The 14,952-nt window shown below is 33.2% G+C and overlaps 1 protein-coding gene across 1 annotated transcript; it reads left to right on the top strand.

Annotated features, from left to right (window-relative positions):
* The first annotated feature begins 9,757 nt into the window (after window positions 1-9,757).
* On the top strand, window positions 9,758-12,535 carry LOC131006228 (receptor-like protein 7). The gene has a single exon (XM_057933403.1). The coding sequence runs from the start codon at window positions 9,770-9,772 to the stop codon at window positions 12,440-12,442; it is 2,673 nt and encodes an 890-aa protein (XP_057789386.1). The 5' UTR covers window positions 9,758-9,769; the 3' UTR covers window positions 12,443-12,535.
* The last annotated feature ends 2,417 nt before the right edge of the window (window positions 12,536-14,952 follow it).

The following is a 14,952-nucleotide window of genomic DNA, read 5'->3' on the forward strand; positions in this document are numbered from 1 at the left end:
CCAATTGTCGAAGTTGCTCTTGTTGAGCATGGGGACTTGAAACGATTGTAGGTTGGCCATTCCACAGGTAGGATTTTATGGCTCAGATACCACTTTGTTGGAATATAAGAATATATAATGGAGAATTTATTTAATTGGTAGGAGGAAATTTGGAGAAATTGGTTGTGGACGTGTGTGTGCTTGAGAATTTGAGTGGGAGGATTGGAGTTTGCTAACACAATCTTTTCTTCAATTCACTTCATTCTTAACTTTCTTTCTTCCTTACTTTTTCTAGAATTCTCTATATTTTTCTTTTAAAATATCTTGATTCTAGATATTTCTAATACAAATATCTTCACTTACTTTTTCTAGAATTCTCTATATTTTTCTTTTAAAATATCTTCACTCAAAAAATCAAGTTTATTTTTATATTCCAACATAAACTTTGTGAAGAAAGTTCAGAAGGGTTAGGTTGATTATGTCACCAAAAACTTTGTGATTTCTTGTGGCATTTTATTATGTTATTTGATGTAATTAGTAGGCTAAGTTACTTTTTGTGAATAAAAGGATGAGTTGTAGCAAATGGATGTATTATCCCTAGAAAAATGATAACATGCTTTGGTTGTCTGCCCAAAAATCAACACGCAGTACATAGATTTTCTAACAATTTGAAAACGAAATTCATGGCCTCTTGGAATCCAATGTCTTCTTCTCACCACATTCACAAGTATATCTAGCAAATCAATGGCAATTTCTTCAATTCTCCACTTTTTTTTAGAACCCCCTTTCACAATGTGGGTTCTATTGAGGGGCATTATAGATTTTAATTTCATTAAAAAAAATCATCATTAAACATAGGACTGTAAAAAAAATAAAGCCGCTTGCTAATTATTCGAAATTTGGTTGGAAAAAAGCTCGTCCAAGTTCGTTTAGTGAAGTTTGAAAAATAAACAAATCAAACTTGAGTTTTATAGTATTCGTGAACATACTTTTTAAGTGATTCAGATTGAAAAATATAAATAATTAGTAGGCACAACTCATATTTATCTGGTAAAATTGATAATAATTGTATTAGATCACTAATTAACTCTATTTGTTGAACTCATTTCAGTAGCAAATTCCACGACCTGGTCCTACATTTTAGATTTTTTCCACTTTTTTTTATTTTTTCCTTGGAATAAGACTGCCATTAATAGATGCAGTATGACTAAGTCTTCTCTCTACCCAAATAATACTGCACGGGAAATGGGAAACGATGTTAATTTATGGAAAATAAATGCTTATTGATAAACGCCTCTACAATATTTCGGTAAAACTTGTTACTCAAAATGACTTATTTTTAGGGAGTTACTAAAAAAGACCAGGGGATCTAAATTGCAATTTGCCAAAATCCAATGCAATTGCAATTATATATAATTATTTTTAAATCCATACCTATTATAAAAAAGTCTTATTTTATAAAATTTGGTTGATCTATTATATCCCTCATATATATACTTAATTTAAGGTTAATTGTGTAATTTAATGTATTATATCTTTTATATTATAAAAATCTTATAAGCTCCACCAATCAATCCGCAGGCTAAATTCTACAATTAGAATTTTGAATTGGTCTCCACGTTAAGCGTGTTATTGGGTTTAGTTGCTAATGAGACAAAACCGCCTTTCACTATTCACGGATAACCTTTATAGTGGGCCTGGGCTGGGCCCATGCTTGTGGATTGAAATGGGCATGTTCGTCCGTGGGTTCAACTTGGTTGAGTTTGGTGGGCTTCAAGTTGGTTTTGTATAGTTTTTTCTATAAGATTCTACATTTTCTGATGTATATCAAATAGATTTAGTTTAATATCTAATGAATTAATATATATTTACAATAATATATAATATGTAATTTATGAACTTAATTTTAAAATAAAATATGTAATAAGGGTGAAATAGGCAATTCACATATTGTTCCCAAGTCACTTTTTATATTAGTATAGATATTATTCAAATTTAAATTTAAAAATTCAAAGGAAAACACTTTAATAATTTAAATCGTTTGTGTAAAGTGTGAAAATAAATTGAGTAGGCTAGATTAGTTATTGAGTGAGCTTATCAGGTCACAGCTGGGATCTTGTTAGCTAAATGAATACCGTTGAATTAGTCTTTTAAGTCAATTATTCAAGTCAACTAACATGGCCCACTTTGCAATTTCTTTGTTTTCACACTTTCTTTTCTTTTCTATACATGCTAATCACCATAGCTATCATGAAAACATGATTGATTGACATATATGTGGAATATTTGAACAAAAATATTTAATTTCTCAATAAAACCGTACACTATATATATCTTCAATTCCTTGATATTATATTACATTATTAGAGAATATTAATTTAATTATGTGAAATATGAATATCTAAGCGTATACATGAAATAAATTTAGTTATGAACAATTTCTTTTCTATAAAAATGGGGTACACAAATTAAAAAAAAATGAGGAGAGAGATAGAGAGAGTAGTGAAAAAGTAAGAGAAAGATAAAGTAAATGAGAAAAGAGATAGAGAGAGTGAATAAAGTAAATTATTTTATTTTTTACGTTGTGACATTATAAATGAAACGCCTAAAAAGGAAATTTGAGACAATATTATTGGGACGAAGGAAGTAGGAAAGTTTTTAATACATCTTGATTATAAAATATTTATAATCTTGTATACTTGCTAATAAAAATATTATATGAGTTGGTTTAGTCTTTCTCAATTTTTTGGAGGTTAATTTTAAAATACAGATTGCCAATTGATACAAAATTGATAGTTCAAGGTTTAAAAATTTAATTTCAATAGTTCAGGATATAATTGATAGTGCGAAAATAGTTTGGGGTTTAAAGTGATATTTACCCTAATTTTAAAATACGGATTGTCACATAAGCCTACAGCCTACCTGTGGAATTTATTGAAGAAAAAAAACCAATAACATTTTAGTAATTAATGAATTTAAGTTTTAGGACTTCCACAAATATTTGGTCGTTTTTCTCATTTTATGTGGAAGGAAAAACATAAATTGTGCATGCATCATACGAACGTGGTTGAGTTTCAAGACCAGACTGAGCAATAGATGTTCGACAAAATGACTGATTTAGCTGCCAATGGAGAAAGTGAACTGAAGGGTTCGATCAATTGTCTGAACCAATACTAGATTAATTTATCGCAGGCTAAGTGTATTATTTTACTAATGTTTTGAAATTGGGATAAATCAGTATTTTGTAAATTCCACAAGTAGGCCTACATGATTGGGATTGGAAGAAAATGATATAACTGATATGTGGCTTTAACGTGGGCCACACATCGTTGACTTGAGACTCTTCTAAGTCCTAACTATGAATTATTTGGAAAAAAGCATATAAGCTTGACGGCTCGACCAATCAATCATTGGGCTAAATTCTAGGATTAGAATTTTGAATTGGTCTCCACCTTAAGCGTGTTAATGGGGTTAGTTGCTAATCAGACAAAACTCGCTTTCACTATTTGTAATTTCCACATACACGTATACACGATAGCGATTTTTCCTTTTCTTTTTCTTTTATTTTGCTATTCAGATATTGATTAGTGAAATTTTCTTGTTGATAAGAATTTTCCGAAACCATTTTATACTCAATCCTAAATTTATTATCTTTGGCTTTTTAATGCCAGCCACTCAATGCAAAAAGACTATATTTTTTGCAAAAAATCTTTGCATTAATTTCTTTCTCATCAAAGGATCAACAAATGGCTACTTATATATAAACTACATGCATGCATGGTTTGTCGCAAGCTGCTTTTTATTAGAGATGAACTTTTTAGTTAAGTACAAAATGAGACACCAATTATGAACTAAATTATTAAAATAACTGGATACAAATATTAATATTATACACGAATTGCTTTAGTCATCCAAGTCAACCATTTAGCTCATGTTTGGTTGGGTGTTTTTAGAATCTGGAAAGGGATTCAATTGAATCCATTACTTGTTGTTTGGTTTGAGTAATGAGTTAACCATCACCCTTAATTAAAGGTAATCAAATCACCCAATTTGTTACCCCTCAAAATAGGGGGGAAACAAAAGAAATGGATCGAATTCCTTACCAATGATTCATTTTCTTTGTTAAACAAAACACTCAATAAAAGTAATAGTTATTTTTCTCATTCCACTCCTTTATTTGATTTTATTCACTTTTTATTCCTCTACTCGAACCAAACGAGCACTAAAAAAAATCTTCCTCTCACCTCATCCACATATCAATGGCAATTTCTTCAATTTCCCACTTTTTTTGTCTTTCTCTATATTTACGATTGCTCGGATTGGCCTACCTGTGGACCTAGACTTTTATCAACTATCAATTCAACAACACTACGTTAAATAAGGTAGGAGACTAAAAATCAATGTACAATAACGATTAAATTAATAAAAAAGAGTATATATTTTGCAAAAATTTCGTTGCATTAATTTCTTTCTCATCAAAGATCAACAAATTGCCTACAAGTCTACATGGTTTATTAGAGATGGAACTTTTTAGTCCACGATTAGTTAAGTACAAAATGAGACACCAATTATGAACTAAATTATTACTCACTCTGTCCCTAAAAATTATATGGACCAAAAGAGATGACACGAGTGACCTAAAAATTATATTGACCAAAAGAGATGACACGAGTTTTAAGAAGAAATTGGTAGTTTTGTTTAAGTTGCAACCATTTAGTTTTAAGTACAAAATGAGACACCAATTATGAACTAAATTATGACACATATATTAATATGGGTTAGTTGCCGTTAAATTCAAAAGCTTTTTAAAATTTCGCGATATTCTCACCAACTTCAAAATCGGCGTATAAATACACGAATTGAGAATTCGTTCTTAATGTTCCCAAAATTAAAAAATTCCCCCAACTTGAAACTGACGTGGACTACCGTAATTACAGCGTGGCATAGTCGGCGGCGTAAGGAAACGACGTCGCTTTTGCAAAATCAAAACGACGTCGTTTTGATTTCCAACAACATTAAAAAAAGAAAAAAAAATTGCAAAAATCTCTCTCTCTTGCACACCACCACCGCCCATCTCCGCCTGTTCTCAACTGTCAACAACAACACACACTCACCTACAACCGCCGCCGGTCCATCTCTCTCTCGGGGGTGATGGTTGGGGTGGCGCCGGGGGTTTGGGGAGGTGGTGGTCGGGGGGTTGGGGAAGGGGGTAGGTTTGGGGGGGTGTTTGGGGATGGGGTAGCGTAGGTGATTTTTATTTTTTTTTTAAATTAATTATAAATAAATAAAATTATTAAAAAAATTAAAACAATGACATGTCATAGCTGATTTGGCATGAAATTGACATGTCATAGGTATTTGCCATGTCATCTCGCCGAATTTTTTAATTTTGGGAACATTAAGAACGAATTCTCAATTCGTGTATTTATACGCCGATTTTAAAGTTGGTGAGAATATCGCGAAATTTCAAAAAGCTTTTGAATTTAGCGGCAATTAACTCTATTAATATTGTACACGAATTAATTGATTTAGTCTTCCACGTCAACCATTTAGTCTTTCCTTCTCTAAAAAAAATAGTCTTCCTCTCACCACATCCACAAGCATATCAATGGCAATTTCTTCTATTCCCACTTTTTTGTGTCTTTCTTTATATTTATGATTACTAGCTACAAAAATTCGTTACGCAGATTGGCCTACTTTTGGAATATATTTGACTAACTATCAGCTAGACTCTGTAATCCTAATGCAATAACGACTTTTATTACTTAGCAAACTCTTGCAAATAACTAATTAATTTTTAGTAATTATTAAATTCAATTTTTGAGTGATGCTATTCGATAAAACTACCTATGGTCCATTCTAATACCAAGCTTATTGCATTAATTTTTACCGGGAATTGTGTTTGCGTATGGTTGGTTGGGGGCTATACAAAAGTAGGGATTAAATTGGGGTTGTGAATAGAATTACCTGAAATAAAAAGGCCTTCAAAATTCTAACGTGAGCTAGACTTTCTCTTCTATTTGGTTTCAATTTTAATGAGATAATAACACTAACTTGATTAAGTCCATAAATTCGATAATAAGCCGAGAACATGTGGGTGCATCACTTGTTAATTAGTATTCTATTTTTTCAAGCCCGAACTTTTTTTTATCATAATTTGTAAATGCTTAAGTTACTATCCTAAAAAATCCTCCGACTCTCAAATTAAGGATCAACAAATTGCCATTTGTATAAACTAGTACAAGTCTACATGGTTTGTGGTCTTCTTCAGACTCTCCTACCTCATCCAATCCCTTTGCTGTGTTGGTTTCTCTAGAGTTGCAAGATGAACATAGACTTGTTTGTGATGATAACATGGAAAAGCCGCCATCTGATGGAGGCCGAGCTTCAGATGCTTGCATCTATCAGGACAATCAGGATAGAAAGGATTTGGAACAGCTTGAGTCAGATGACGAAAAGAACCAAATTGAGGTAGTGGACCAGGAACACGAGAGGACTTCTGCACCTTTGGTTGTTCAGCCGCTTGCTGTGATGACTGACAACAACGATTTGCTCACTTTGACTGGGACGACAGGACCCATTTCTCGTAGACGAGGGCGTCCGAAAGGGGCTATCAACAAGAAGGGGAGAGTTTCTGATTCTTCTATCAAGCACAGGCTCCGTCGTATCATAATGAATGGCATGTCCTCGGATTTCCAAAACTCAGCACGCCGTGATGATATGCAGGGCCCAGGTCTTGACACTTCTTCGCCTGTGGAGTTCCTGAATAAAGTGAAGTATGCTCAGTCTAGAGGACAGATTCTGCAAAACTTTGTGATCAACTCCGATAACTCTACCGATGCAGCCCATGCTATGTCGGTTGTGGCCTCTAAAAAATGGGGCGATATGTTGGACGATGAAGATGACGATGTTTTAGACGAGGACGACCCTCTTAAAATGTTCTCTTAGTCTTGGTTTCTTTTTTTTTTTGGTTACCCGGGGTTTCTTGCGGGTGATTTTGCTTGTTTCCTTTGTCTCTGGTCTCTCTTTTTTCTTTTCTTTTTAATAAAATTTCTATTTCAGCTACATGGTTTGTGGTAAGCTTCTTTTTATTAGACATGGAACTTTTTAGTCCACGATTAGTTCTTAAGTACTATATATAAAATAAGACACCAACTATGAACTAAATGATTACGGTATATTTTTTAAATAAAATACCTGGATACATATATTACTATATACTATTATACACGAATTGCTTTAATCTTCCAAGTCAACCATTTAGTCTTTCCTTCTCTAAAAAAAAAGTAGTCTTCCTCTCAACCACATCCACATCCACAAGTAGTCTTTCTCTATATGAAATAGTCGAAGAAATATTAAAATTTAATGAGCCATCTTCTTCTTAAAAGACCTTTTATTATTCCATACTTATATATTGGATTTGGAGACCGGATCATTACCGAGTCAATGTGGGATAGAAAGAAGGGTTATTAGCCTGTAAATACACGAACTTTTTATATTTTCTGAAATTTAACATGACTTTTATTTCTAGCCAACAAATACGCGAACTTAGCATTTTTTCTGATTTTTGACATCGACAAGAATAAATTTTAATTTACTATTAACGTGAAGGCCAGTATACCATGCCATTCACTCTCTAATCAAAATAATGAATCAAATTACTCTATTTAAGTACATATATATCTCGTAGTTCACGTCATGTATTCCGGCCTCCACCTCAACAATAAATAGAGTTTTTTCATGTCGATGTCAAAAATAAAAAAAAATGCCAAGTTCGTGTATTTATGGGCTAAAAATAAACAACGGCGGAGACCGATAGACGTGAGAATAGGGCTAAAGGCTCCAACTGCCGACACACATATCTCAAGAATGAAAAGGCAATCAAACTTGGTTTATTTTTTCCAAAGTGACAAAGTTTGGTACCAAGAAAACGTTTTATCGCATTGGCCTACTTGATTTATATTCCATAATGAGTGTGGAAAAAGTTCAACCCTTGCAGCACGTCAACTAAACATCTAATCTCATTTCAAATTTATTATCAAATTAACACAACACACTTTTGCAAACAACACACTTTTGGCGGTAACTAGCGAGCTCGGACAACTCACATTCCTTACATTCTTGAATCTGTCTGGTCGGAACGATCCCAAATGGCCGTCAATTCCTAAGATTTTCCCTTATTTACTTAGATGGATTGGAACTTTCGAATATTTCAAGGCTGGCTCATGATAATTTCTGTTATTTGAGTTAATTTTGTGTGATTTATATTCCACTGAAAAATCATAATATAGAGAATAAAAATATTATTATTTTTCAAATGTTTTGAAATTAATAAATATCTATATTTTGTAAATTCAAAAAATAGGCCTACATAATTTGGAATTTGAAGAAAATGATAGAACTGACATGTGGCTTTAACGTGGGCTACCAAAGTTGACTGAGGTCTTTCAAAGTTCAAAGTCCTATCTTAAGTCAACCATTCAGTCTTCTTCGATATATATTAGTTGCAATATTCAAATTAAGTAAAAACAATTTTGAATTTATATATTAATTACAATTTTCACCTGAGTTTGATTTATAGCCAAAAAATACGACTCACAATTAAGTTCTAATTTCGCCGAAAATCAAACTCAAGTAAAAATTAAAACTAAAATATAAGTTCATGTATTTTTTTGATTAATTAAAAGTTCAAGTAAAAATTGTAATTTTCACTAAATTCGTGTAACTTTTGGCCATAACCCGAATTAATTAGTAGATGCTTCACGTGTTCAATAAATCTATGCATCCACAACTACAAAGTAATAAAATAGGGAAATTTTTAATATTTAAATTATTTCTTAAATAAAAAAGAATTTAGTTATTTTACTGTATCGTTTACATTGGAGTAGATTTTTTTTTTAGTTTTTTTTGTTATTTTGTATTTTTGTTATATCTTTTTCAGAAAAATAAGAAATTACAAGAAGAAACAAATAGCTACAAATGTAATTAAACTTATTTTAATTTAAAAAAATAAATTAAATAAATCAAATTTTTCTCCATTTAACTAGTTGGTAGCTCGTCATGACGCGGCATTCATAAAGTCATTATTATAAGTGAAATAAGAGCTCCCACTAAACTGCAACGGTCTTTCTAGAGGCTTATTTAAAGCCACTTGCACCTATCTCACACCTGCAAGTTTTTTGAAAACACAGCGTGTTAATGGGGTTAGTTGCTAATCGGACAAAACCCTACATTAAATAACGTAGGAGACTAAAAATCAACCATTTAGTCTTTCCTTCTCTAAAAAAAATAGTCTTCCTCTCACCACATCCAAAAGCATATCAATGGCAATTTCTTCTATTCCCACTTTTTTGTGTCTTTCTTTATATTTATATATGATTACTAGCTACAAAAAATCGTTACGCGGATTGGCCTACTTGTGGAATATATGGACTAACTATCAGCTAGACTTTGTAATCCTAATGCAATAACGACTTTTATTACTTAGCAAACTCTTGCAAATAACTAATTAATTTTTAGTAATTATTAAATTCAATTTTTGAGTGATGCTATTCGATAAAACTACCTATGGTCCATTCTAATACCAATCTTATTGCATTAATTAACAAATCAACTCATCGACCTCCTAGAACAATTGAACAAATGAAAGTTGCTAAAAAGCTCGCACTAAATTAATTAATATATACTTTATAAGTGCAATAGTCTTTCTAGTGGCTTATTTAAAGCCACTTGCACAAGTTTGTAGAAAACACAAATTACAATACTATCAATTAATAGCCACTTCATCACAATGCTTCCAAAGTTGTTCTTCGTCATTTCTACACTAATTTCCTCCTTCATTTTCACTACTCATTCTTACAATACCCAATGTCTTCACCATCAGAAAATCTTGTTGCTTCAACTCAAGGATGAGTTGAGTTTCAATTCTTCTCTTTCAACAAAACTGGTGCGATGGAATAAAAGGGATGAGTGCTGCAAGTGGCACGGTGTGGAATGTGATGTTGCTGGCTACGTCGTTAGTTTGCAGCTCGATGATGAGTCTATTTCTGGTGGAATCGCGGATTCATCGAGTCTCTTCAAACTTATGCATCTGCAGAAGCTAAATCTAGCCTACAATGATTTCAACAACACTCCCATCCCGAAAGGTATTCACAATCTCACCTATTTGACACACTTGAATTTATCCCATGCTGGATTTGGTGGGCAGGTTCCCGCTGAAATTTCTTCCTTGAGGAGGTTGGTTAGTCTCGATATCTCCAATTGGTATTGGGGATCTGTAAGTCTAATTGAGCTCCCAAATTTGGAGTTGTTTGTACAAAACCTAACAGGGCTTAGAGAGCTCTATCTTAATGGTGTGAATGTTACTTCCTCTCGTGAGAGGAGAAAATGGAGCCACATTATATCATCATATTTACCCAACCTCACCGCGTTGAGCTTGAGTGGTTGTGGTTTATCTGGCCCTTTAACTAAGTCCTTTGGGCAACTCCATTCCCTTTCCATCCTTCAACTAGATTTTAACGATCTTGGGACAGAACTTCCAGACTTGTTCGCCAATTTTCCAAGTTTGACCACTTTGTCTCTTTTTAACTGCGGTTTGAAGGGTTCGATTCCACCCACCTTTGCTAACCTAACCAAGCTGATTCGTGTCGATTTGTCATTTAACTTCTTCACAGGCTCACTTTCTTCTATGCTGTTTGAAGGTCTTTCCAATCTTGTTTATTTAGATTTGTGGGGTAATTCGTTCTCTGGCAATATTCCCCACTCTCTCTTTGCTCTCCCTTCATTGTTGGAACTTGATCTTCGCAACAATCAGTTTAATGGCACTTTTCAACTGGACAAGTTTCAAAGTCTTGCCAATCTAACCCGCCTTGATCTATCTCACAATAGATTGTCGGTAGATGTTGGCAACCTCAATTCAACTTCATATGGAAGTCTCCAACTAAAAGAGTTAACACTAGCTTCATGTAATTTGTCCCATTTTCCTAATTTCATCAAAAATTTGGGTATGGAAGTAGTGGATCTCTCAGAGAATCGGATTGGGGGGGAGATACCTAGTTGGATTTGGGGAACACAACTTTGGTATTTGGACCTCTCTTATAATCTTCTAACAGATCTTCAAAAGCCTTACCATATCCCTGCTTCTCTTCGAGTCCTATTATTGCAGTCTAACCAGCTCAAGGGTGAGTTGCATCTGACCATTCCACCTGCGTCTCAACTCTCGTACTTGTCTCTTGCTAATAACAGTTTAAGTGGCTCGATTCCAACCTCCCTTTGCAGTGCCACGAGCCTCTATGTTGTTGATTTGTCTGGCAATAGATTAAGTGGCAGCATACCCCCTTGCTTACTTGAAAACATTTCAGACTTAGATCTAAGCCAAAACAACATCAGCGGTAGCATTCCAGATGATTTTCCTATGGATTGTTCGCTAGAATATTTGGATCTTAACAAAAATACTTTAGAAGGGAAAATCCCAAAGTCCCTTGAAAGATGCGAGCGGTTGCACTTCATGAATGTTGGGAACAACAACATCACTGACAGTTTCCCATGCATGCTATCATCGATGTTGCGAGTTCTTGTTTTGCACTCTAACAGATTCTATGGAGAAGTAAGATGTCACAACATGAGCTGGCCATATCTCCAAATTCTAGATATATCTTCCAATCAGTTCAGTGGAAATCTGGAATCGATAAACTTTTCTAGTTGGAAGACAATGATGCTACAGAGTGATGAACAATTGAGGTACGGCGATGCAAATTTCTATAACTCACAATTGTGGATTTCATTAAGCATCACATTAATCATGAAAGGGACAAATTCAGAGTATCACACGATTTGGCCAGAGTTTGGTATCATAGATTTCTCTTGCAATAATTTCGGAGGAGAGATACCAAATGCAATTGGTGATCTTACCTCACTTCATCAGCTCAACCTCTCCCACAATGCCTTCAATGGAAGCATCCCAAACTCATTTGGTCAGTTGAGGAATCTCGAATCACTCGACCTCTCTGTAAATCGACTCATCGGGCCAATACCAGTGGAGCTTGCAGGGCTCACATTCCTTTCATTCTTGAATCTGTCCTACAATAAGCTGGTTGGAGAGATCCCAAATGGGCGTCAGTTTCAAACATTTTCAGCTGATTCATTCAAAGGAAATGCGGGGTTGTGTGGTTTCAATCTCAACATAAGCTGCAGTGATCATTTGTCGCCAGAAGAAGATGAAAACGGGGAAGAGAAGAGTGAGATCGAGTGGGAGTATGTATCTTCTGCGCTTGGTTATGTTGTGGGATTAGGAAGCATTGCGTGGACGCTTTTATGCCGCAGAAGCTTCAGAGAAAGATATTTCCAGAAAATAGAAGAGATTTTTGACAAGATTTTCTACGAGAGAGCGAGGAGAAGAAGACATGAAAGAAGAAGAAAAAGAGTAGAGATGAGAAAAGTGATTAGGAGACAGCAGAGAAGTTGATGATATAAACAAAGGTGTTTAGTGTTTGATGTAAGTTTGAAGCTTTTTTTTTTATTTTTTATTTTTTGCATGTAACTTTCTTTAATTTAAGCTGTAAAAGAGATTCTGTGTGTTGGTAATTAACTATGCCATTTTATTTTACGAGAATTAGCACATATCAGATTTGTCTTGTTTAAGATATTCTAGGATTTCTCATTTGTTATTTTATTGTTACTAGGCATATATAGAAAGCCTGCATTGCACGAGATTTAATTAATTTACATAAATTAATTAATGTAATTGAATAATTATCATACTATGAGAAGTCATACAAATTTTGCATTCGAAATGTATCACTTTATAATTGTAGAGTAATATTAATGTTAAAAAATTTAAGATTTACCAATAATTAAAAAATAATAATAATAAAAGCGTAATCTTGCACTCAACTAATATTTCTCAAGATATCTAAACAAATAATTCTTTTACGTTCAAAAAGTGTTAATTTGCGTGTTCATACACTTGTGAAATCAAGTGTATGGAAAATCATAATTTATTTTTAGAAGAGTTATATTCCATACTCGTGTCCGTAATTTATCTCCTCTTTTCTTCGACGAAGCTTCTCTAGCGTTTGGTTTAATGGATGAGATAGATATGATTGATAAGATTGATAGGATTTGAGAAGTGGTTAAATAATGCACCCAACTTTTGAGTGATAAATAATCACTCAATTGCATGATTAGATGCGGGCCGTATTATCAATCGCGAATTCAATCATAATCAAACACTTGATTAAGGTGAATTATTTTATCAGTAATGTCTTATCACTCAAACCAAACACCTAGCATCTCTATGTTAAAGGAAAACCATAAATTTATTTTCTTGATTTCTCTATTTTTGTTATTAGTTTCTCCATAAATTTAATATTCAAACGCGTATGCTAAAATTAATAATTATACTAAATCTCTAATTAATTTCGTTTGTTAAATAATTTTTTGTTTTGCTTTTTTTTTTTTACGTGTAATTTTCAAAATTACATTTTCCCAACTAAAGAAGTTAAGCCTATCTTCCTGCAATCTAAAAAGATTTCCTGATTTTTCAAAACAATCCAACTTGATTTCTATCACTCTTTTAGTTGGACGAAGTTTACATCAGTTGATTTCTCACACAATAAATTGATAGTCGAAATTAAGTCACATATATTAATTTTTGCCTTCTTAAACCATTCGAGCTTCTAAATACTCATCATCATCAGAAATTATTAGACCAACATCAAGTGAACTTTCGACTGTCAATTAAGCTCTAATTTTTTCAAAAATCAAACTCAAGTGAAAATTGCAATAAAAATATAAATTCGTAGCAGATTTGGAGAGGTCAAGTCTTTTGAGGTTTGGGAATATGGAATAGATGGAGAATGGTCTAAATTGATAGTGTTGACAAACCATTGAACTTGAATGGTTCATTGATGTATGTTTCACGAGAAACTTCTCCGGGCTGCCGTCAACTACTAGTCTATGACTGGGTTGGGCGAACATTGGAAGAACTAGATATTTATGATTGTGAAGAAGTGCTGGGGATTTCTACTATTACTACTTCATTCCCAACTCCCAACTTGCTGAAACCGATGCCAATTAAGTATGTATGAATTAATCCTCTAGTCTTTTGCTTATATTATCAACATTGTATAATGACCAAGTTTTAAATTTGTTAATGCAGTCGCTTTCAAAGTGCAGCAGAGTGGAATGTTTACTGGAGTAAACTTTGTGAAGAAAGTTCAGAAGGGTTAGGTTGATTATGTCGCCAAAAACTTTGTGATTTCTTGTGGCATTTTATTATGTTATTTGATGTAATTAGTAGGCTAAGTTACTTTTTGTGTATAAAAGGATGAGTTGTAGCAAATGGATGTATTATCCCTACAAAAATGATAACATGCTTTGGTTGTCTGCCCAAAAATCAACACGCAGTACATAGATTTTCTAACAATTTGAAAACGAAATTCATGGCCTCTTTGGAATCCAATGTCTTCTTCTCACCACATTCACAAGTATATCTAGCAAATCAATGGCAATTTCTTCAATTCTCCACTTTTTTTTAGAACCCCCTTTCACAATGTGGGTTCTATTGAGGGGCATTATAGATTTTAATTTCATTAAAAAAAATCATCATTAAACATAGGACTGTAAAAAAAATAAAGTCGCTGGCTAATTATTCGAAATTTGGTTCGAAAAAAGCTCGTCCAAGTTCGTTTAGTGAAGTTTGAAAAATAAACAAATCAAACTTGAGTTTGATAGTATTCGTGAACATACTTTTTAAGTGATTCAGATTGAAAAATATAAATAATTAGTAGGCACAACTCATATTTATCTAGTAAAATTGATAATAATTGTATTAGATCACTAATTAACTCTATTTGTTGAACTCATTTCAGTAGCAAATTCCACGACGTGGTCCTACATTTTAGATTTTTTCCACTTTTTTTTTCCTTGGAATAAGACTGCCATTAATAGATGCAGTATGACTAAGTCTTCTCT

This window comes from Salvia miltiorrhiza, chromosome 1 (assembly GCF_028751815.1).
Source record: "Salvia miltiorrhiza cultivar Shanhuang (shh) chromosome 1, IMPLAD_Smil_shh, whole genome shotgun sequence".
Taxonomy (NCBI): domain Eukaryota; kingdom Viridiplantae; phylum Streptophyta; class Magnoliopsida; order Lamiales; family Lamiaceae; genus Salvia; species Salvia miltiorrhiza.